General features: G+C 36.5%; 1 protein-coding gene across 1 annotated transcript; it reads left to right on the top strand.

The window, feature by feature from the left end:
* Window positions 1–8: 8 nt before the first annotated feature.
* On the top strand, window positions 9–21,871 carry NUP37 (nucleoporin 37). The gene is made up of 10 exons (XM_030960693.1): window positions 9–90; window positions 1,592–1,811; window positions 3,476–3,600; window positions 4,574–4,646; window positions 8,240–8,334; window positions 16,821–16,911; window positions 19,105–19,286; window positions 20,183–20,233; window positions 20,645–20,738; window positions 21,531–21,871. The coding sequence occupies exons 2-10, from the start codon at window positions 1,656–1,658 to the stop codon at window positions 21,642–21,644; spliced, it is 981 nt and encodes a 326-aa protein (XP_030816553.1). The 5' UTR covers window positions 9–90; window positions 1,592–1,655; the 3' UTR covers window positions 21,645–21,871.
* Window positions 21,872–21,913: the final 42 nt, after the last annotated feature.

The raw sequence follows: 21,913 nt of genomic DNA on the forward strand, positions 1-21,913 counted from the left end.
CGGAAGCAGCCGCGCCGCTGCCGCTGCCGCCGGCCGGGGCGGGCGCTGCTGGGGAACCGTGGGGCCGTGCGGGAAGCCAGGGACGCGGAGGTGCGTGTGAAGCGGGGTTGGGGCGCTCCCAGCCCAGGGGAACTCGGGCAGCCTGTCTGGGGAGCGGTAGCTGGGCCCCGAAAGGAAAAGGAGGGAGTAGGAAGGCAAAGGATGCGCATGGATGGGGGGAGGTGGCGCGCATCCACGCGGTCTGTTTGCCCTAATTGTATTTCCTAAAGAAATGAAGGTAATGATACTCTTGGTGTTCTCAAGCTGGTCTGGTGGCCGATAATTCAGGCTGAGAAAGTTCAGCTTGGAGAAGAGGAGTTTGAGTGGAGATGTCATGGCACCTTCCAGCATCTCAAGCAGCACTACAGGAAAAGTGGAGAGGGACTTTGTCAGGAACTGTAGTGATAGGACGGGGAGCAATGGGTACAAACTGAGAGAGGGGAAACTTTAGTTACGTGAGAGGAAGAAATTCTTTTCGGTGACAATGGTTAGCCACTGGAACAGGTTGCCCGGAGAGGATGTGAATGTCTGGCAGTGTCTAAGGCCAGGTGGGATGAGGCAATGACAGCCTTGTCTAGTGCAAGATATTCCTGCCCGTGGCAGCAGGGTTTGGGACTACATGATCTTAAAGGTCCATTCCAACCCCTTGTCTGAGGTTGGAATGGACGTTTAAGTCTGTGATTCTATAATGGTTTGTGTTCATGGGAAGCCTTGGAGGAAGAAAACTTTTGATAGAATTAAAACTTGCACTTGGCTTGAGGAGCAAAGCTATGCAAGTTAAATGGCTGAAGTATTTATGGTAATATAGTGGACTGTTGTATGAATTAATACACAAACACACAACTATGAAGAGCCTCTGTGTGTTTGAGTGATGCCTCTATCAGACCTGGCTGGCTCCCAAGCAAAACATCCAGTCTTGGATGCTGAGATCTTCCAATTGTTTACACACCAAAATCTGTCAAAGGTCTGAGATTTCAAGCTGGTTTTCCACGTGCTGTGTAGTTAAGGGTCTGAGTTCCCAGAAAGACATAAACTAATGTCAAATCTGTACTGGGACTAAAAGGAATTGATTCTGAAATCAGTTGTGTATCTTGGCCTCTTGTGTTCTAGCACAGAAGCCTGGTTTTCATGAAAACTGGTAGAATGCACAACAGTATTTTCATTTACAGTTTAGCAACCTTGGTTAACTCGGTTTTTAGTTTTGACTCACACTCTGTAAAGGGGTAGACAAGTAAAGAGAATTTGAAGGTAGCGACATATTGTTTCTTCTCATTTGGTTGAAAATGCTAAAATGCTGTGTGTGACTTCTGGAGTATGTGGGGCAGCACAAGATCTGCAGTAATTGCTGAAGTCTGTAAGAGACAGTTTTGAATGTATGTTAATGTAGTAAATATTTTGATTGATGAAACAAACAGGCTATATCTAATAAGCTTAAGTGCAGCTTTTGTGTTCTTGAACATGTTACAGGAAATTTTTATTTGCTCTGCCACCAATACTTTATGTTTTTTATTCATGCAATGAATCACGTATGCTTTTTAAAATTTTTGTGTAGGAATGTGGATTTTTGTCCTGGAGAAGACATCGCTTCCATGATACCTTGACTTAGTTGACTGAAAATGAAGCAAGATTCTACTAGAAACACTTCTTACACTGTGGATTGTGAGGATTATGTGCACGTGGTAAAATTCAATCCATTTGACAGTGGAGATTCATGTTCCCTCATTGCTTATGGTGGCAACAATTACGTGGTTGTTGGGACTTGCAGATTTCAGGTTAGTTGTTTTTGTTAGAAGCCCCTGAAATTGACTTTGCCAGCACCTCTACTGCAGGAAGCCTGCGGTCACTTTCCTGTTTCTTCCTCTCCCTGTGGTAGACAAGGGAGAATTTTACTTGTTTATTACACTAACAAGTCTAGGATAGTTGTTTTCAGGAAAATACAAATATATATATATATATATATGTATGTATGTATGTGAAATACACATTGATATAACTGTGCTAATTTTGTAGGTATTTCTTTTTAGGGATGAACTGTAGAAATACTTACCTATTTTTTTTTTTTCTCACAATTGTTTTTATTGGATCTCCCTCACAGACTGTTGGAAACAGTAAAATTTCTTACCTTCAAGTTGTTTACAGTTATATTGTGAAAAATTTTAAGATGGAAAATACTGAGTATTGTATATTTTTATACTGGATAAAATGTTTTTCATTAGATGGGGTTTTTTGCCTAGATGCTTGACAATCAATTGAAGACAATTGCTTGGAATTTCTAAGCTTTTTTCCTTCATCTTGCTTCTTTATTATGCAATATTATTTTTGTAATTTGTCTACTATGATTAATAGCATAGCTGATATTTTCATTATTATTATTGTTGTTGTTGTTATTCCCCATGTCCTTACTGTTGGAAATTTTCTGAAGAGCACCTAGTACTAACCACAAAAACATACTGACATTTGTGTTGCTCACTACCTTGTTTCTGGTGTAGGCCTTGAAAAGGAAGTAATTAAAATTTTGACAACCACTGACACAAGGTGTTTTTTCTATAATTTTCGTATCCTCCCTTCCCTTCCACATGTGGAGTCAATGAGTATTTCAGAGTAGGAGAGGAAAATGTTATTCTTTCTTCCTGTTGAGAAGCATTGAAAAACTGAGTAATTTCATGCATCCTCAGCTGGGTTCTGCTTGGCCTCTACATTATGTAGAGGGTGTACAGAGAGGTTCTTTAATCTTAAAGCAGAATTGTGACATAGAGAAAATTGTGTAGGAATATCATTTGAGGTGCTCCACTGGATGTTCTGAAAACTTTTAAAAGCTTTTTAGAGGTCAATTTATTGACAGAGTCCATAATCCCTACTCTTGTTTCATTTTTCCTGTTGCCTGGTGTTGTGACCAGTGGTAAGAATAAGCAAGTTTGTATTTAGGATTAGATGACAGTGGGCACCTTTTTATCTCCTGCTGTTTGAAGAGTGATGCTGTGGAAGTGACAGCATTTTTCCATGGTGTAAAGACACCTCAGAGAGAAGACAGATTAAATTACGTGTTTGCTTTTGTTCCCATTGCTTCTTCTCACTGCAGTGTGTGCTAAATTTCCATGCTGTTCTTGGTGGCCTTAGTTGTATCTGTGAAGATACTGCTTGTACAGAGAATGAGCTCAGCATCTTCATACCTCAGTTCTGATTTTTCTGCTCTTCATTGGCCTCTGGCTTGAGACTCCAATCAGTCATAATTTACTCATACTTTAATGTATTTCTAAGTACTTAAATATTTCAAGTTAATGCTTTCTGTATGTTCCAGGTTTTCATTTTGAAGGTGTTATGATCTGAAAAGATCCAATAGGTGTAATTTTGAAAGCCCTTTCATTTTGCAGTAGTCTGATTTGTTAGAAGTCACCAAGACCTTGTTCTGAATCAACTAACTGCAATATTTCTATAGGAGGAGGATGCAGAAGTGGAAGGCATGCAATATAAGACACTAAGAACATTTCACCATGGAATCAGAGTTGATGCCATAGCATGGAGTCCTGAAACTAGACTTGATGCTATACCTCCCCAGATAAGGTACTTAACAATAAACTACAGTAAATCCTTGTCTCTCAGAATTCTCTGTTTTCCCTAAATCTTTAATATTGGACTGTTCTAAGCTTGAGTGAAATCTAACTCCTTAGAAATCACTGATGAATCTCTGAATTCTTCAGTAGAGTATTTATTCTTCTAGTGGTTTTTTGGTTCATTTGCTTGGTTTTTGTCCTCCTTGTTGTGCCCCTTGACCCTCTTCCTATTGAACAAGCTATAAATAATATTATTTTTATTATTTTTATGGACCCAGACATAATTTCCTTCTTTGTACATCTCTGAGTAAACATTTCTTTTAAGAGCTTTAGTGAATGTGAGATCATTTGAATGGCCCCCTTTATAAGGCTATTTGCACTGATTTTTATCATATGTGCTGTGTTTCAATGTAGCTTAGATACTATTTGTGAGAGCCTTTGAGGTGTAAATCTAGAAAATCTAGAAAGATAGTTAGCTATTAAGTGTAAACTTCTGAATTAAAATGTACTCAGTAGTTTATTTGATTCTTTAAAATTACCATAGTTGCTTACTGCTCCCTTTCCATACAGTCTTTTGGGTTAACATATGTTACATAAAATTGGTTTATGAATTTTATATTTCAGTGTTTTAAAACACTGATAATGAGGGTTGTTTTTAGTGCCTTACCACTTAACTTCTTCCAAGAAAAGTTTTAGTGGTGTTTATGAGAGGTATTTCAGATAATTGGTAATTGATCCAGATTTAGCTTTGTAAAAATATCTGAATAAGTATTCTTGGCACTTGATGCACACTATTTTACAGATAAGCTCCAGTTATAATTCTGCTTGTGGCCAAAGCAGAAAAGTTAAGTTAGATGCTTTTGAGTTTTTTTTCAAAATCTGTTTTTTTCTTTGCATCTTTAAGATGAAGGAAAACTGATTAAAAGGCAACTATTGCAATGTGGATTGACTGTTGAGCTTTTTTTTTTGTCTCTTGAGTGTAGGTTTTGTACTGCAGCTTCTGATAGGAAGTTAAGGCTGTTTACTTCAGACCTGCAGGACAAGAATGAATTTAAGGTAAGGGCAGCTGATGTGATTTTTAAAAGATTATTTAGTTTTCAGTGAAGTCTAATCTTTAAGTATCTTTCTGATCCACTTGTGACAGACCCTAGGTCCATCATCTCTAGGGTAATAATTTCATTGTAAATACCTTTCTGTCTTTAAAGTGGGAATTTCTGTAATTATCACCTGCATGATCTTCTGATTTTCTTCAAAATTCTTCCTTTGAAACAATGTCCCAATCCAGGTAGTACTGTTAATTAGATGTTTGTGCTATCCAGTATACAGATTGTTGGTGAGGTCTTAGCTAACAATAAGCAAAGCTAATTAATAAAAAAAAATTGGGAGAGAGTATTCCTTGGCTTTTACTGCTTTAGGATATGATAGTGCCTCTTTTGATGAGAGTGGTTTATTGGGTATAAAGGAGAAAAAATAGACTTTTATTTTTGGTGTGTTAATTTATATTAGTAAGACAATGAGATTTGTCAAACAGAATTTAAGTGAATTGTGGATGTCAGTTATGTGGCCATACTGATAATAGAATGAATAAATGAATAAGAAGTAAAGATGGATGCTACTAAATATCTTGAAAGAAAATGCATTTTGTGTTGCTTCATACGTGCACGTACTTTTAATTTCCTTCTTTTAGTGTTGGTCATCCATGATTTTGCCGCTGAGCAGTGGGATAACTGACATAGTCAGCTTGGTGGGATTTCTGACAAAATAGTTCTAAAAGTTCTTTATGCTCTTTGCTTGTGAGTTGATGTCTGTCATTCCATATCAACGTTATCCATTTGTGCAATATCTACAGTTTTGTGAATTTCAGACAAGAAGCTTTAATGTTAAGCTGTGAATTAAATCTTTTAACTTAGCAGAATGTAAAGTTTCTTTAATATTAGTTAATGGATCCAAAATAAGTTGAAATAATGAAACAATGGGATAAATTTGGTACTACAGACTAGTGAGCTAAATTCAATATCTAAGTTCTAATTTTTTAATTTATTTTGGGTTAATAAGGCCACAAGAAATAGTGTAGTCAGCGGGAGGAAGGAAGTGTTTATTTGTCTGTACTTGACACCTTGAATCCTCTGTTCAGTTTTGTGCCACTGAGGACAAGGAAGACATTGAGGTGCTGGAGCATGTCCAGAGAAGGCAGTAGGGCTGGTGAGGGGTCTAGAGCAAAAGTCCTTTGAGGGAAAGTCCAGCTGAGGGAACTGGGGTTGTTCCTGTAGCAAAGAAGGCTTGGGAGGGACCTTGCAACCTCTACAAGCACCTGAAAGGAGGCTGTAGCCAGGTGGGGGTCAGCCAACAAGTCTCCCAGCAAACAAGTGATAGAACAAGAGGAAATGGCCCCAAGTTGTTCCAGAGAAGGTTCAGATTGGATATTAGGAAAAAAATCTTTTGTAAAATGGTGGTCTAGCATTGGAACAGGCTGTCCAGGGAAGCAGTGTGATCTCTGTGTTCACCTTATAGATGTGGTGCTTAGGGATGGACCTGGCAGTGTTAAATTCATGTTTGGACTCAGTGATCTCAGAAAGATCTCAGAGGTCTTTTCCAACCTTAATGATTCTATGATTGTTTGGTGCATATGCAATACAAATGAGAAGTGTTGGCTTGAATTTAACAGTAAAGCTATTAGCTTTGTTTATGCCAGTTCCACCACTGAAATTTGCTGTCCAAGAACTTTATTAAGGATGTACTCTGGCTGAGGAAAAAGTGAAAATACATACTATATTTTATATGGGTCAGGTTTGGTCTAATGTCAAAAATAATCAGAAAACAGCTAAGAATACATATTTTTACCTATTAGTGAGGAACTCATTAACAAAAAGAAAGAATTTGGACTAGTGTGTTTATGTCAGTAAAAGTTGTCTTTGAGACTCTCTTCTGGGGTTTTTTGATACAAAGTGTGGAAAGACCTTTCTGGCAATCAATTAATTTCTTATATCTGGACAATTATTATACTCTAGATTTCTTGTCAGGAAAAGTAACACCTAACTCTGATTTAAAGCACATGAGCTATGAGCTATGCTGATTTGGCTTTCAATAAAGTTTGATACAGTGGCCTCTTATTAACAGTTAACTGATACTTCAGAAAACCTATTTCATAAACTAAGGTTGAACTCATGATGAACATATGGAAAATTTTGGTCTATTATATGGTGCACACTTGTGACACATGGGATCTTCAGGAGAGGTCCAGACCATGGAAACAAAGCTGAAGGAAGTATGTGACTACGTTCAGGATGTAATCTCTGAACATTTTGTCTTTTATAGTAAACAATTAGTACGTGTTGCTTCTGGAGGGATAGACAGAGTAACCTTACTCTGTTTTCCCCATGGAAAAACTGTCTTGATGTAATTATCAACAAGGAACTTGAAGCACACTTGAGTTTTCCATTACTCTGTCGACACAACTAATCCAAAATTTATGGGTTGGATCAAGCCCAGAACAAAAAAACAAAAGGTAAAAATATGACTGATGGATCTTCGTGAAACCTTTTTCTTCTTTTGAGGTTTTCATTTGGAAATGAATTATGGCTTCCTTGTCCTGTTTCAAATTTTGCTTAATAAAAAGCATATTTCATCAGAACTGTAGAAGTAAAATGAGGCAGGATATTTGAATTCAGAATGCTGAAAATTGTCAGAAAGACTTGGCATTCTGTCTAAATAGTTTAGCATCATCTTAGGGCCTATTAGTTCTAGTATAATCCATTAGGCTTTAATAAAATAATGGAAAAAATATTGGAAAAAAATAAGTTGGCTGCTGAAAATGTTTCTGTATTGAATTGATGAGGCATTCTTAAAACTTTTAAGAGAGGGGGATTTAGTTATTGTGCGTGCTTGAGATTTTCTTTTTTTTTAATCTGTTCTGCATTTGTTCCTCAGAATAGCTACACTTAAAGGTGGTGTGTTTTTCTTTGAGAAAACTGTGGAACTTGTTTTCATTCGACCTTGTTTTCCTCTGCAATCTCTCAGTCTCATGCTGTTATATTGGGAGGATATTTTTGTCTCATTTTTATCACACCTTGCTGGGCAAAACAAAAGCAGCTGTGCCTTGAGACTTAATCAGTGAGACTGAATAGAAGAGGGTGGAACAGTAACAGATACATCTACACATGGAAATTTGCCTGGCTTAAAATTTTGAGAGATTTCTTTCAAAAACACTATAGGTGTATTTAATAAGAGATTGAGAGATCAGAGTGACTTACCAGTAATAAGAGTTCTTTCATGTAGGTAGATCATGCATTCATTGCCTGGTTGTTCTCCTCTTCCTTTGAGATTTACTATCTTCGACCTTCTAAATTCAGTGAATGAAAAAGTGATAAAAAGCTCTAGTGTGATTCACAGATCTCTGTCAAACAAAAGTATCAAACTGACCTCTGTGCTAACTACAAGGAGTAGTGGGAGGGAACTTTTCACCTGCAGTATGAATCTACACACGAATTACATACTTTTAAAGAAATCCAGTTACTGATTAAAACTTTTTTTACCTTCTATTAAAATTATTGTTTTATCTTAACACACATCTTTCCATTAGCAGGTCTCTTAAATACATTGGTGGAACAGTCAGCTCTAAGGTAAAAGTATTTCTCTTTTCTGCTTGGCAGACATTTGATGGCCACACAGATTACATTAATGATCTGGTCTTTGCTCCCAACGAAGGTCAAGAAATTGCAAGTGTAAGTGATGATCACACCTGCAGGTATGCATTTTGTTCAAAACACTATTGAAAAACTAGTATTGGACTTTTTCTATCTTTGAATGTCTTATATGTCCACTTAAATAAATAAGCATTTATATTTTTAATTTTAGTGTGCCTTCATGGCCCTCTAACAAGACTAGTCCATTAACAAGATAAGAAATGGACTATTCTTGTTAACTTAAATTGTGGGCTGGCTTTTTGTTGTGATTTGTGGGTTGTCTTTTTTCAAAGCAATATTTTAAATCAGCTAGATTCAAAATGAAGAAAACCTTTGTCTTGGATTTGCATACACTATTTTCCCCTTCTGGGATAGGAATAAAATGAGAATAGGAGAGAGCAGACACATACAGCTCAGTGCTGAATTGTACAGACCTTCTCTATGTATTCTGTCATCAGGTGGGTCAAGTTTAAAGTGAAAATCACTATGTGAACTTTTCCATCTACCCAAATGTATTAGCCTTACCAGGGGGTGGGATGACATTGCCTGAAGACAGCACCATCCTAATACAGTGGTACTGGCAGCTCAAAATACCATGATTACAGCTGCTTCAAACCCAGGTGTTTGGATGCTTACAACTGGAAGTAGAAGGGAAGCATGGTTGAATGCTTTGAAGCCTGCTGGGTAAAGGTTTTTGATGCAGGAGTTTGTCCTTGTCAAAAGGTCACCCATCTTCTAGTAATGTGCAAGAATCTGTTAAGCTGCTCCTCTTACCCCTCCAGTTCAGCTGGAGAGATCAGGAGGGCTGTGCAGGTTTTTCAGGTCATTGCAGTAGGGCAGCAAGAGAGTTGGGAAAGCATCATCTTTGACTTTCTACTCTGATGAGTAGGCAGTTTTTCCATAGATGTCTAGTCAGTATTTCCAACTAAATCATTAGGAATGAACAGTAGAAATGTATGACTTAGCTGTATCTTCTCATTTATTTCCTACCCTTGATTCCTTTGTTAAATCTAAACTCATATTTGGCTTATTCAGTAAAAAACTGTTTGACTCTGTGGCCTTTTCCTGTTTCTTTTATGAAATGCTCAGCTTTCCTGGGATGAAAAAAAAAAACTGTTTTAAAACCAGTTGTCTAATTGATACTAATTTAAAGGGAAATAAAATGTATCTAATTAATATATACTAACAAGATTGCAGCTTAGTACCTATGAAAGACATTTTTATGCCATCAACCATAAAGTCTTTGGTTAAAAGCCGTGGGAAATAAGTAGGATTTTTTTTGGCTACTTGAGTTCTTATTTTTTCCATTCATGCATGTGGGGCATGAAGAGTTTTTCTATTGAATTTAAAGGTTACACTTTCAAAACTAATGGAAAATGCATTCCTTGGGACATACCAAAATCATTCTTTACTTACTCTGTAATTTGCTTCAGTAGTAATGTAAGAAGAGGAATAATTCTTCTGTCTGTACTGAATTTCTATCCTGAAATTGTTCATAGGATACAAAATCTGCTAATGCCTGTGGAATAAAGTTCTAGAACAATTAGTACAAGTCTTGAGTTCCACTTTTAAGTCTCAATAAACTTCTAAAACAACTTCTCAGTATGCACTGACTATATACAAGCATGGTTAGGTCTTCCCTGGTTTTCACTCAAGAGAAAGTTTATGTTTAAGTTCATCAGAAACCTCTGGGGAAGTGAGATTTTCAGTTTTCACCCGCTAAATAGTCTTGCCACAAGCTGCTGCAATTGTGACACCTCCGAGTGGAGTTCAGTCATTTTGGCTGGAGGACAGACAGTGTAAGTTGGATACTGGTTATATTCAAAGTTCTTACCTTTAAGTTGCTGCTGTGTCACTTAGGAATTCTTGTTTCTTGCACATGGTCTTTAATGGCCTTGATCTCACAACTCAAACTTTTTGGCACCTGTGAAGTAGAACTGCACTAAAAATAATTGCAGTAGTCATCTGTGTTAGGATAGCTTTAAGGAATATTTCATTTAATTCCTTGAAATGGTAAGGCAGTATACACTTTGAATATTTGCATCAAGTGTAGGAATGTGTGCATGCCACTTTGTTAATGACGTGTGTGTGTGTGTGTGTAACTCCCTGTGCACCACTCTTCAGAAAAAAAACTGCTACTGGCTTTTTCATTATGATTCAGAAACACAGTCTAGAGTAAGAGCCTGAATGAGGGACGCAGGACTCCAGGCAGCTCTTCAAAATGCAGTTTATTACATCCAAGGCATTACAGCAGTCCAGGGTCATGGGCAACAGAGCCTGTGCCTCCAGCTGTCAGCTCCAGCTGCAGGTGGGCCTGGAAACCCTTAGTTGAGGTTACAAATGCATTATATACTTTTCTTTGCTGAGCACCTTAATACAGTAGACCCAGTCTATACCTTAACTTTTATCTATAGCCTATCATAACTACTATAATTACCATATTCATGTTACTATTCTCCAATCACTAAAAGTTAGTATGTTACAGTTAAAGCCAGAAGTTGTTATTTAGTTTTTTTGCAGTGGAAAATTCTGAGACCTTTTTTCTAGTTGCAATATTTGCTGACTTGTTTGCCTGTGCTATCTTTCTACTTGGTAAAAAACATCATCTTGTTTGAGGTGGGTTTATCCTTTGCTCTAAGTCATAAAAACCCCTTCTATCTAACCTACCCTTTGCCTTCTTAGTTATCCAGTAAGACTGGCTCAGCAATTTTCTTCTGTATCAAAACTTGCTTTCATTTCTATTCCTCCTTCAGATTCTACATTCAAAACTCTTTCTGCCAAGCATACATCTGTTAAACTTTCTTGTCAAACTTTGATCCTTCCCAACAGTCAAGGTGCCTGCGCAGATTCAGATGTACAAATGATTTTGTTCTGATACTTAACGAAGCCAAAAAATTGTGGGAAATGTTTGGAAAACACCACAAGTTCAACTGACACCCTCCACTATTGGTGGTTAAAGACCTGGTGTTTCTGGAATTACTTAATGCAAAATGCCATCCTATTAATACCCACTAATCTCATATCCATGCTAAAAATGAACCTCTTGACTGGCAAAAGGGTAATTCAGTCTGATTGATAATCACCTCATACTCCTTCCTCAGGTGGAACTGAAAGGTCTGACAGTGTCAGACCCTTAAAAATATTAGCATGGCAATTTCTTCTGGTCATTGAGTGCTGGAATGGCTTGTATTTTGAAAAGCTGAAAAGACTCATCCATCCCTTTCTCTCCCTCACTCTCTCTTCTTCTTTTAACTATTTCTTAAACTACATCCTCTTCCTCTCTTTTTGAGTGCAAAAGAATGTATAGTTGAATTATCTTCCATGTTATCTGTGACTATACTTGCTTTTTTATTCCTTTCTGAGTTCTGTTCATTTCCTTAAGCCATGGCTCACATCACTTCATAGAGGACTTTGTGAATTCATCAGTCACTCTGAAGTTCAGCCTTCTCTGTTGCATGTAGAATGAATGCCAGACCATGAGAGGATTAGTTTTCTTCTCTAACCAAGGGTTAGGGGGCAAGGTTTGATGTCACTGAAAGCTAAATGAACTATAGTTTTAGAATGCTTTGTAGTGTTTCATCTGGTTTTAAGGGGGTTTATCTGTAGCATATTTTTTACATAGTGCTCTCATGCCCTAGGTATTTTGTGTAGATTTTTCTCTAGACAACATTAAGGAAAGTTAATGGTAACTCCTGGGTTTTTGGGGTTTTTGTTTTGGTTGGGTTTTTTGGGTTTTTTTGTTTTGGTTTTGGTTTTTTTTGTTTGTTTTTTGTTTTTTTTTTTTGTTTTTTTTTTTTTTTGTTTGTTTTTGGTTTTTTTGTTTTTTTTTTTTTTTTTTTTTTTTTTTTTTTTTTTTTTTTGGTTTTTTTTTTTTGTTCTTGGTTTCTTTAATGTATTTCCAGCACACATTGCACTTTAATCTTATCTTAATTATTCAATAAATATTTCAGGTTTTGACTATGTTGAAAAGTGGTCATTATCACTTATTTCTGCCTCCAAAACCATGTTCTATTTGCATCTTCCCATTCCTAGTGGAGTCAAGTATGGATTTCTGTCAAAACTATTATAAAAGTTATCATACCAAAATACTTCTTCTTTCTCAGGTATGCTGGTTACATTTTATCAAGCTAGTTCTGCATTGTAATTTATGAAAATAAAGAAGTCTTGAATTGTTTTCAGAGTCCAGTCTTTGAATTTGCACACTTGTATGCATCCCTGTATGTAGTCTTACACAATTCTTACATTGTACAGCCACGATGCATTAACCAACTGGTTTTGGACAGTGCAAGAATTAACTGGTCTCCTGTCAGCTTAAAAAAAAACAAACAAAAGCTTTCTGGATCAAATGTTTGGAACATTATTTCAGTGTGATCTTAATAAACTTTTTGTTAGGAAGTCTTCAAAATATGAGGATGATGGAGTAATTTCCTTTGAGACACATTATGGCTTATGTTAAGAGTAACACAGCAGTAGAATGTAGTCTAGCCCATAAATTGTTTTTAAATAGAAATAATTGCATTAGATTTGTTTAGAAGTTTTATATTTTAGAAAGCCATCAGCAGAATTGGTAGTTGAGTTTTTCAGTAGCAGGCATACCACAGAAGCATTTAGTGTTATATCCACACTGGGAACAATAGGCTGATAGCTCTTAACAGCCATTTTTTGCTCTGGTTGAAAGGACAGAAGTGAAGTGTCACGTTTTTTTCCAAAAATGCTGCGTGGTCTCTGGTTTTGCTTTAGATAACTTTAAAGGTATTTCAGTAGGAGTAGTAGAAATGTGTATTTCTTGGACTTAGTTCTAAGTGTGCATGGCCTGAAATGTGAATTAGTGAAGTGGAGATACTGCACTGCATCTCCTGCGTCTACCAACACTGCAGGGTATAACTGCAGCCCACAGTCAGCAGTGAGAAATATGTCCATTGATTGCATATCCAAGTAGATATTACCAGCAGCTAGAGATAACATGTTTTTTAATGACAAGATCTGAAATACTCTAATCACTAATTCTTTAGAAACAGTGACATTTCCTTTCATCACCAGAAGAAAATGGTGAACATAGGACAGCTTTCTGAAGGAATATTTGTACATTTCCTCTGGGAAAATACTTCATAAAAACTTAAATATTACACCTTTCTCTTGTTCTGACCAGACAGAGGAATCTCTACAGTTCCACTCCAGCCTTTCATGTCCTGCCTGGTAACCTCCGGATCTGAGACAGCCAAGTCCATATGGAGTTGGCAGAAGACCTTAGAGAAAGCCAGTGTTGGTTGTATTCTGTGCAGTATTTCCTAATCTCTGCACATTCATGTTCCTTTTTTGAGATCTTCTCACTCCTTGTGCTCAGTGAGGAACAACTTCACCTTTGTGTGATTTCAGAACAGGAATCTTGCCCTTCTCCATAGTCCTCTTGGCTTTTCAAGAGTGATAGGATTTTCCTCGCACATGGATTATGTCTGATGGAGATATAAAGAAATGTATTAAAGTTAGATTATTAAAACAAAAAACAACAAAACCATGTTGGACAGGAGTAATCTTTGAGTAATGGATCAAGTATAGTTGATCATCCTTTGTGGTTGCGAATCAGATGTCAAGGTTTCTTCTAGCCCCCACCACTCACTAAAATTGTTAGAAATCTTTTGTTGGAAGAATTCCCATTTTTACTTCCATCTTCTGGGGATTTGAGAAATGACTGAAGATTGCAATCTGGTTTAGTTCTTTCACTATTGCAAATGATAATTTTATCCAGTTAGCAGTTGGTTCTGCAAGTTAGAATTATTCATAATTCAGAAAATTAGAAGATAAAATAACGATCATCTCCATTGCCACAAGTTTTCAGAGTTCTAATGAGGTGCTTTGCCAGCTGTAATAAAAGTCCACTGTATGATGATATTGCTGCACATATGCATCCATATTCACGTATACAAGATATAATATAGTTGGGTCAGTGGGATTTGAATATCTTCAACTATGAGATAACTTCAGTTTTCATTTGTTTGTTAGTTACAGGATTTGAGTGACAAGAGAAAGGTATTAGTGCCTCAAGAATTTTCTTTGACAGCATTTGCAACTGTCTGGATTTGAGTTGGTTTAAGTTTTCTGAGTACTGCAGTAAATAATTTCTCAGTTTTTAGTTACTTAAAAAAATTATTTTACTGAGAAGATTAGATGTTATTTTTGAGACTATACATTAATCAAACTTAGGCACTTATTTCAACTGTGTTTATTCAAACTTTTCTCCAATAAATTTTTTGTGGATTATTTTTTAAATATCAGAAAAAAATGCCACAAGTTCAGTGACAAGTCTATGCCACAATAGTTGGTTGGAAGAGAAGAAGTAAGAGACTGACACATTGCAGGGTTAAAAAAGATAAGGATGTTTGGAGAAAAACAGATAGTTCTTTTAGTTTGGTATAAAATCACAGTAGTATTAGTAAAGCTTCAAGAACTTTGAATGGGAGACGAAATCCTCAGTCTTTTTGGATTGATTTATGTGATAGGAATGTGGACAAAATGGGGAGACAGCATCTGTAGCTGATTTGGTTATGATTACTGAGTAATTTAGGAATTGAAAATCAGTTTGGCTAAATTGTTGGGGTTTGCACGTTTTTAACTTGGGTTTTTTCACAAAGAAATACTGAAAAGAGTTAATTGAGCACATATGTAATTGTATAGACATGATGCATTCAGGCAAGGATCTATCTTAAAATGTATTGCCTGATTTGTGTTTTGGGGGTTTGGGGATTTTTTTCTTCAAAACTAAATAATGTTATCTTTGGTATCAATAAAGAAAATATAAAAGAGGCCTTTAGCTCTTCTCCTCCCCATACTGTTTGTCAGTAACAGTCCTGCCATTCTTACAAAGTAAAAACTACGAATTTGGTAACTTTATAAATAACAAAGTTATGGAGGTAAAAAGCATAAATTTCTGTCTCAACACCTAATAACATCACTCACTTCAGGGAAGGAAACATAATGGCATATTACTTTTGCCAAAATGATTCACCATCTTCTCTTGTATCATAATTTTCTCCCTGCACAGTAAATACACATGGGGAGTGTTGATTTGACTTGGACAAGTCTACAAGGCAAAATTTTTGGCAGTAGAAGAAAGTATTGTATGTTTCTAAATTACCTAATCAAGTAGATATTTCATTTTTTAAACACTTGTCAGGTTTTTGTTTTGACTTTTTTTAGTAAGCACACTGATTCTTCAAGATTAGAGACCCTGTGTTTTCTATGGGGAGAACAAATATTTGATCTGTTGTGGTTTGGCATAAGAAAACAACATTGTTCATTAAATATATTTACTTTATTCCCATATATTTTGTCTAGACTTATGATGTATTGGTTAAGAGTTTTTTTAAATCTCTTAAATATAAGGCTCTAAGCACCCTGGTGAGATATAAACTGAAAAAGTCTGGAGGAAGTCAGCAAAAATCCTCTAGAATAAACAATAATAGTACGTAGCCACTCATCTAGCTCAAAAGACTGGGCAGAACACTACTTTAAAAATTGGCTGTTTCTCAAGTTTTGCATGTCAGAGAGGAAGGATATATGTGTATGTTTCAGTGTCCAAATGTATATAAATAACATGTAGCCTTGTGGTTCAGACTGATGTTCACAACTGTGATGTCTTTGTCCTACAACTGAGCTATGGATTTTGTAGGAAAAGAGGGAGGTGAGTAGTGGCTGTGAGGTGAAATAGTCTCAGTTTTGGTTTTGTTGCATTTTAGAAACGAAGTAGCTCCATGGCTCATTACCACTCTTATTGAACACATCCAAAGAAAACTCACCCACCACCTAACCTAGTTTTGGTGTTTCAGCATTACACTTTCCTGTCCATATTGACCAAATACTGTTGATTATTTAATTTTTTATAGCTGCTAGATAAGCACTGTAGGTGTTTCTAAAGGAAAAGGTAAAACTGGCACATGCAATTTACCTGTTGAAAGTTCTCCCAGACCCTTTCTTGGTTAGTGTTACCTCTGCCACAGATCCTTCTGTTTACCTTAGCTTCATTTCTGGTTTCTTATATTTCCATTACTCAATGTTGTCTTACCAGGAAATACTGGAAACTCTTATATTAGGCAGCCAAAATACTTTAATAAAGGGTCTTGCCCTTTACATGGCAACATGGATGATTTAAGTTGTTTGGTACCTCATTTTAGGTTCCTTGTATCAACTGGACCAGCACTGACATTCCTGCTTTGTACTGCCCCACTGCTATTTATGGTATAGTACAAAGGCTGTAGTGTTGACTTATGAAAAAATGGGAACATCTCACTGAGATTTCATGTCTAGATAACTTAAAATGTCACATCATTTGAATAGTTAAACAGAGGCTTTGCCTCGCTCATCAATGTTAAAATACATTATCTGCAGCACTGGCCACTTCCAATGACTTCTTCAAATGATACAGCACGAACACTATTTCATTTGGTCACTTCCTCTGTGGACATATTGAGGCACTGAAAGTTAATGTATTTGCAGTCAAATGGCAATAGTTCAGTACTTTACTTTTTTTTTTCTTTCTTTCTTTTCTCCCCAGGGTCTGGGATTTGGAAGGAAATGAGAAGGCCCATTTTGTTTTACGTTCTTCTGGAATGAGTGTTTGCTGGCATCCTGAGGAGGCTTTTAAGGTTGTGGTTTTCTCCCTCACCACCTTTAAAATAACAGGAGGGGGAACATACCTAAAGTGTGAATCTTTGATGCTGTAGTAACATTAAAGTTTGAGGACCTAGTTTACACTGTAACTGGATATTAGTTGGATCTGCTAATGCGAAGGGACTGTGAATGAATTCTCATTGCCGTTCTTGTCATTTTACCCTCAGTCCCTTACTCCTCCCATCAGAAATATTCCTTCTTGATTAGGTACATCAGTTGTTGATAACTATTCTGCTGATTGCTTATTAACTGACAGTTACCAGAGAAGAGCTCGAGTTTTCTCAGTCATGGTAACACAGTTCACCAATAATACAGACTCTTTATAGAACATGCCAAGCTTTGAAAAGTATCTGTTTGAAGTCAACAAGAGACATTTTTGTTGATGCTCGTGCTTGAAGTGTATGAAATATGTTCTGAAAAATCAAATCAATAGACTGTGATTTTATACTTATCTCGTTATTGTACTGAGGAGGATTAATCAGCTGTAAGTACCCAAATATCCAGTTTCATTAATGGCCTAGTCCCTGCAGTCTTGGATTTATTATTCCTATTGTGCCTATCAATAACTGCCTTAAGTAGCTACAAATGGTTGTTCAGGTTACCACAAAAACACATACTTAAAACAGAGAAAAGCAGTCAAATAAGATATCAAAATATTTACAGAGCAGTAGGAAAGGAAGATCTCTAATCTCATCACACTTTCCACCAATATCAATATCCGTCCTTACTAAGAAAGGAAACTGTTAACTAGGAAAACTGTTGATTCAGGTGGGATCAGAATTTAATGGGTTAGCTGCTGTTTGCTACTGGGCAACTTTGTTAGCACAACAAAATTAATAGATTTTCCCAAAAATACTGCAATAGTATGCCAGTCTTAGATATTATTAGCATGTCTTTTCTGTGACCATTATCAGAGACAGGCACAGGGTTTTTTGGTTTTGTTTAAAAAAAAAAAAAAAAAAAAACAAAACAAACAAAACAAAAAGCCCGTTCCAAACGCTCATAAAACTTGCTAGATTTAGTTCTTGCTGAAAAGCTTATTGCAGGTCAAAATGCTTACTGCACCATGACCTTTAGTTTGCAGGAAAGCATGTTTTGGTGACAGTTCTGTTTTTCCAAACAAACTGGTATTACTGGAGTATTTTTTTATGCTTCTTTGCCTTTCTTAATTACTGTTCATGACTATCTGAAAACCATTTCTCCTCATTAAGAAAAATCTCATGTCATCATCTGGGTATTGGAACGGGTTGCCCAAAGTGTTCAAGACCAGGCTGGATGGAGCCCTGAGCAATCTGGCCTCATAGAGAGTGTCCCTGCCCATGGCAGAGGATTGGAACTAGAGGATTTTTAAGTTCCCTTCCAACCCATCCTTCTATGCTTCTGTAATTTAATCAGGAAGCTCTTTCTACAATACTTAAAAAACAACTGCTTGAGTGTACTGCTGTAATGGAAAAAGTTTAGATAAAATATGTTGCAAACTGTATATAGGAAGAAGTAAGAAATGAAGTAAGAATTCTTATATAAAATCAGTAAGAGTGGTTCTACAGATTCTACAGCCACACTAATTAATACTTTGCTTGGAATGATAGAATCATTTAGGTTGGAAAAGACCTCTAAGATGCTTGAGTCCAACCTTTAACTGAACACCATCATATCAAATAAGCCATAGCACTAAGTGCCATATACAGTCATTTCTTGAACACCTACAGGGGTGGTGACTCCACCACTTCCCCAGGCAGCTCTGTTCCAGTGCTTGATAACCCTTTCTTTTTTACAGCACTGTGTGTCAGTTGTTCTTTGTGCTCAGAATAGAAGCTGCTGAATGTTAAAATAATAACTTTTTGCTGTGTGAAAGCACAATGCTTTGGTGGTTGTGAACTGGTGTTTCTAACCACCAAAATTATACACCTAGATATCTATAGACATATAGAAATCAAATAATGTAATCATTATGTATAACAGTGTAACAATAGTATAGATTAAAGTGGTTTTTATTTATTGGTTGCAGAGTGTCCAAGAGAAAGTTTTCTGGTATGAAGTGAAGAACTGTACTTCATTTATTATTATCAATATTTGTTTGAATGTATTTTAGGTTTTCTATAGAGTAGAAAAAATTTAATTTCCATTACATGCTAAGTTTACCACATTCTATGAATTTCTTTTAACAGCTGATGGTGGCAGAGAAGAATGGGACAATACGATTCTATGACCTGATTACACAGCAGGCCATTCTCTCCCTGGAGTGTGAACAAACACCACTGATGTCAGCAGATTGGTGTTTAAAAAATACTTTTAAAATCGGAGCAGTTGCTGGAAGTGATTGGCTGATCTGGGATATCACTCGCTCCAGGTATTTTTATGCCCATGGCATAGGTGTCTTTATTCTCTTCATGAGGAGATGCAGGTACTTGGATAATAAAGCATGGCAGTCACAGAATCACAAATGGGTCAGGTAGGAAGAGACCACAGTGTGTCAGCTGGTCTGACCTCCCTGCTAAGCAGGGTCATCCTAGAGCACAAGGCACAGGGTTGTGAATATCTTCAGTGAGGGACACTCCACACCCTCTCTGGGGAACCTGTTCCAGTGCCTGGTCACTTGCAGAGTAAAGAAGTTCTTCCTCATGTTCAGGAACTTCCTGTGCATCAGTTTGTGCCCACTGCCTCTCATCCTGTTGTTTGCAGCGCAGAGCAGAGCTTGGCTCCATCCCCTTGACACCCCCCTCCAGATACTGATGGACATTGATGAGGTCCCCTCTCAGTCATCTCTTCTCGAGGCTGAACAGGCACAGCTCCTCCAGCCTTTCCTTGTAAGAGATGCTCCTTACTCATCTTCGTAGGCCCAATGCATAAGCTAAATAAATGAACAATTATCAGGAATTATGATATTGATACAAACCATTCCCTGGTATTCTTTTTTTCATCTTTATCAATATTTTATGTTAAAAATGTAACATTGTCTTTTTGTCCATTTGAGATAGCATCTCACTACTGTTTGCCTCTCACTGTATGTGTTTGTTAAAATTTCATTCCAAGTCATAAGTAGATAACTATTGATCCATAATGAACTGGACAACTACTTCAGTTTTCCTACTCAAAATTGAGATTGAAGCTGCAGGAATGCTCTGATTTTCCCTCAGCTGCTTCACAGAGAGTAGACAATGTGTCCCCTTCACTGTACTTTTACTACTTCTAGTATGAGCTGCAGTTGTTTGCAGAACAGTTTTTTACCCTGAATGTCTGTTTTAGTTATCCACAGGATAAGAGACCTGTCCATGTCGACCGAGCCAGATTATTCAGGTATAAATGTTGTCTTGATTTTATGGGGTTTATCTATTTAAGTCTATATCTATGCAAACAGTTGTGAGTTTAGTAACCTGGTTGTGTCTCACTTAAGTCATTTTTAGGGGGACTGGGGTCTATAAACTTTGTGAAATTTGTGAATGACCCACATTTAGTATGTGTATGTGTAGCATTCATGTGATACTTTTTTTTTTTGTTTTACAACACTGTGCATATGGGGCTGTGTGTAGGGAATCATTTACAAGCTAATTCACTAAACCTGTTTCTCTGCTGTTAGTAAAATGCGTGACATCTTCACAGTTAGTCCCAAGGAAGAGAACTCCACTTTGTGTGCACTTCTGCTGCTATGACAGGGGTATTTGGAAAGAACATTCATTTTATTCATGGGTGGATTCATTTTATTCATAGGTGGTCCCGAGTGAATGAAAATCTGTTTGCAACCACTGGATATCCAGGAAAGACAACTACTCAATTGCTGGTTCATCATTTAGGACACCCCCAGGTAAATTTTTGACTGGAGTTGCATCTGTTCTCCTCAGATCAGACTCATGTTATGTAGAAGCTCCAATTAAAAACTAGCCCAAACCATTCAGAACTGCTGCTTGGTGTACCCATTTTATTTTAATTTGGTTTGTGGCATTCATGCTAAGGAAAAAAAAATTGGTGCATACTTAAAACTGCTATTTTAGAAGCTGCTTGATCTAGATGTTTTAGCTTGGTTTGCCATATCAGTTCTGAGGGGAAGAAAAATGCCTTAAACCTGATATTTCATTAATCTGGCAATATTTCTAGTTCTTAGGAGGCTAAAAACACCTAGTGGTATATTTTTATGGTTTTAACTAATTATATTTTAAATAATTAATGAAAATGCAAAGCATAGGAAATATTTTGGTTTTGCTGGAGTCAGTATATATTTGCAATGCTTACAGTAAAAACATTACCTCCAAACATACTAGTTATGAATACATTGAAATGACAGAAGTAATTTCATTATAAAAGGTTTCTAAGTTTGATATCATGCCTTTATAATAATAGTGTTTATGCTAATGTAAAGAGTTGAAACTATTTGTTATTATGGAATATTTTGCTGTATGTTGCTTAAGTAAGCAGCTACTGGAACTATGTAGCAGGGATTCACATTTTTCAGTAGAATTTCTGTTGTATTTTAACTATATTTGTTAAGGAGTATTTAATCTGTGGTGGTTTTTTGTCTATGCAACTTGATATTTGCAGTTTAGAAATCATTTATAAGGGAAGTTGTATTGATATTTTTCTCTCTTTTTGTATTTTCCAGCCTATTCTTACTGGAACTGCAGCTGTAGGATCTGGTTTGACATGGCACAGAACTCTTCCACTATGTGCAGTAGGAGGAGACCATAAAATTTTCTTCTGGGTTACTGAAATGTAAAATAAGCATTGCCTTCAATATGAAGCCTGACAGCATAATGCCTTTTTTCTAGTAAAATGAAGAAATTTACTCTTTGTGATAGTTTTCACTTGGACAACAGTAGAAAGAAGCAAGACATAAATCACTTGTGTTTGATTTTTAGCCTGCAAGTATAAGAGCTTTTGAAAAATCGGTTATCAGACATCTTGGTTATTTCTATTAGAATAAAATGTACTTTTTAAACATGGTATTTGGTGTGAAATGAATTTTTTTTCAGGAGTTTTTAAAGA

The sequence above is a fragment of the Camarhynchus parvulus genome, chromosome 1A (assembly GCF_901933205.1).
Source record: "Camarhynchus parvulus chromosome 1A, STF_HiC, whole genome shotgun sequence".
Lineage (NCBI taxonomy): Eukaryota > Metazoa > Chordata > Aves > Passeriformes > Thraupidae > Camarhynchus > Camarhynchus parvulus.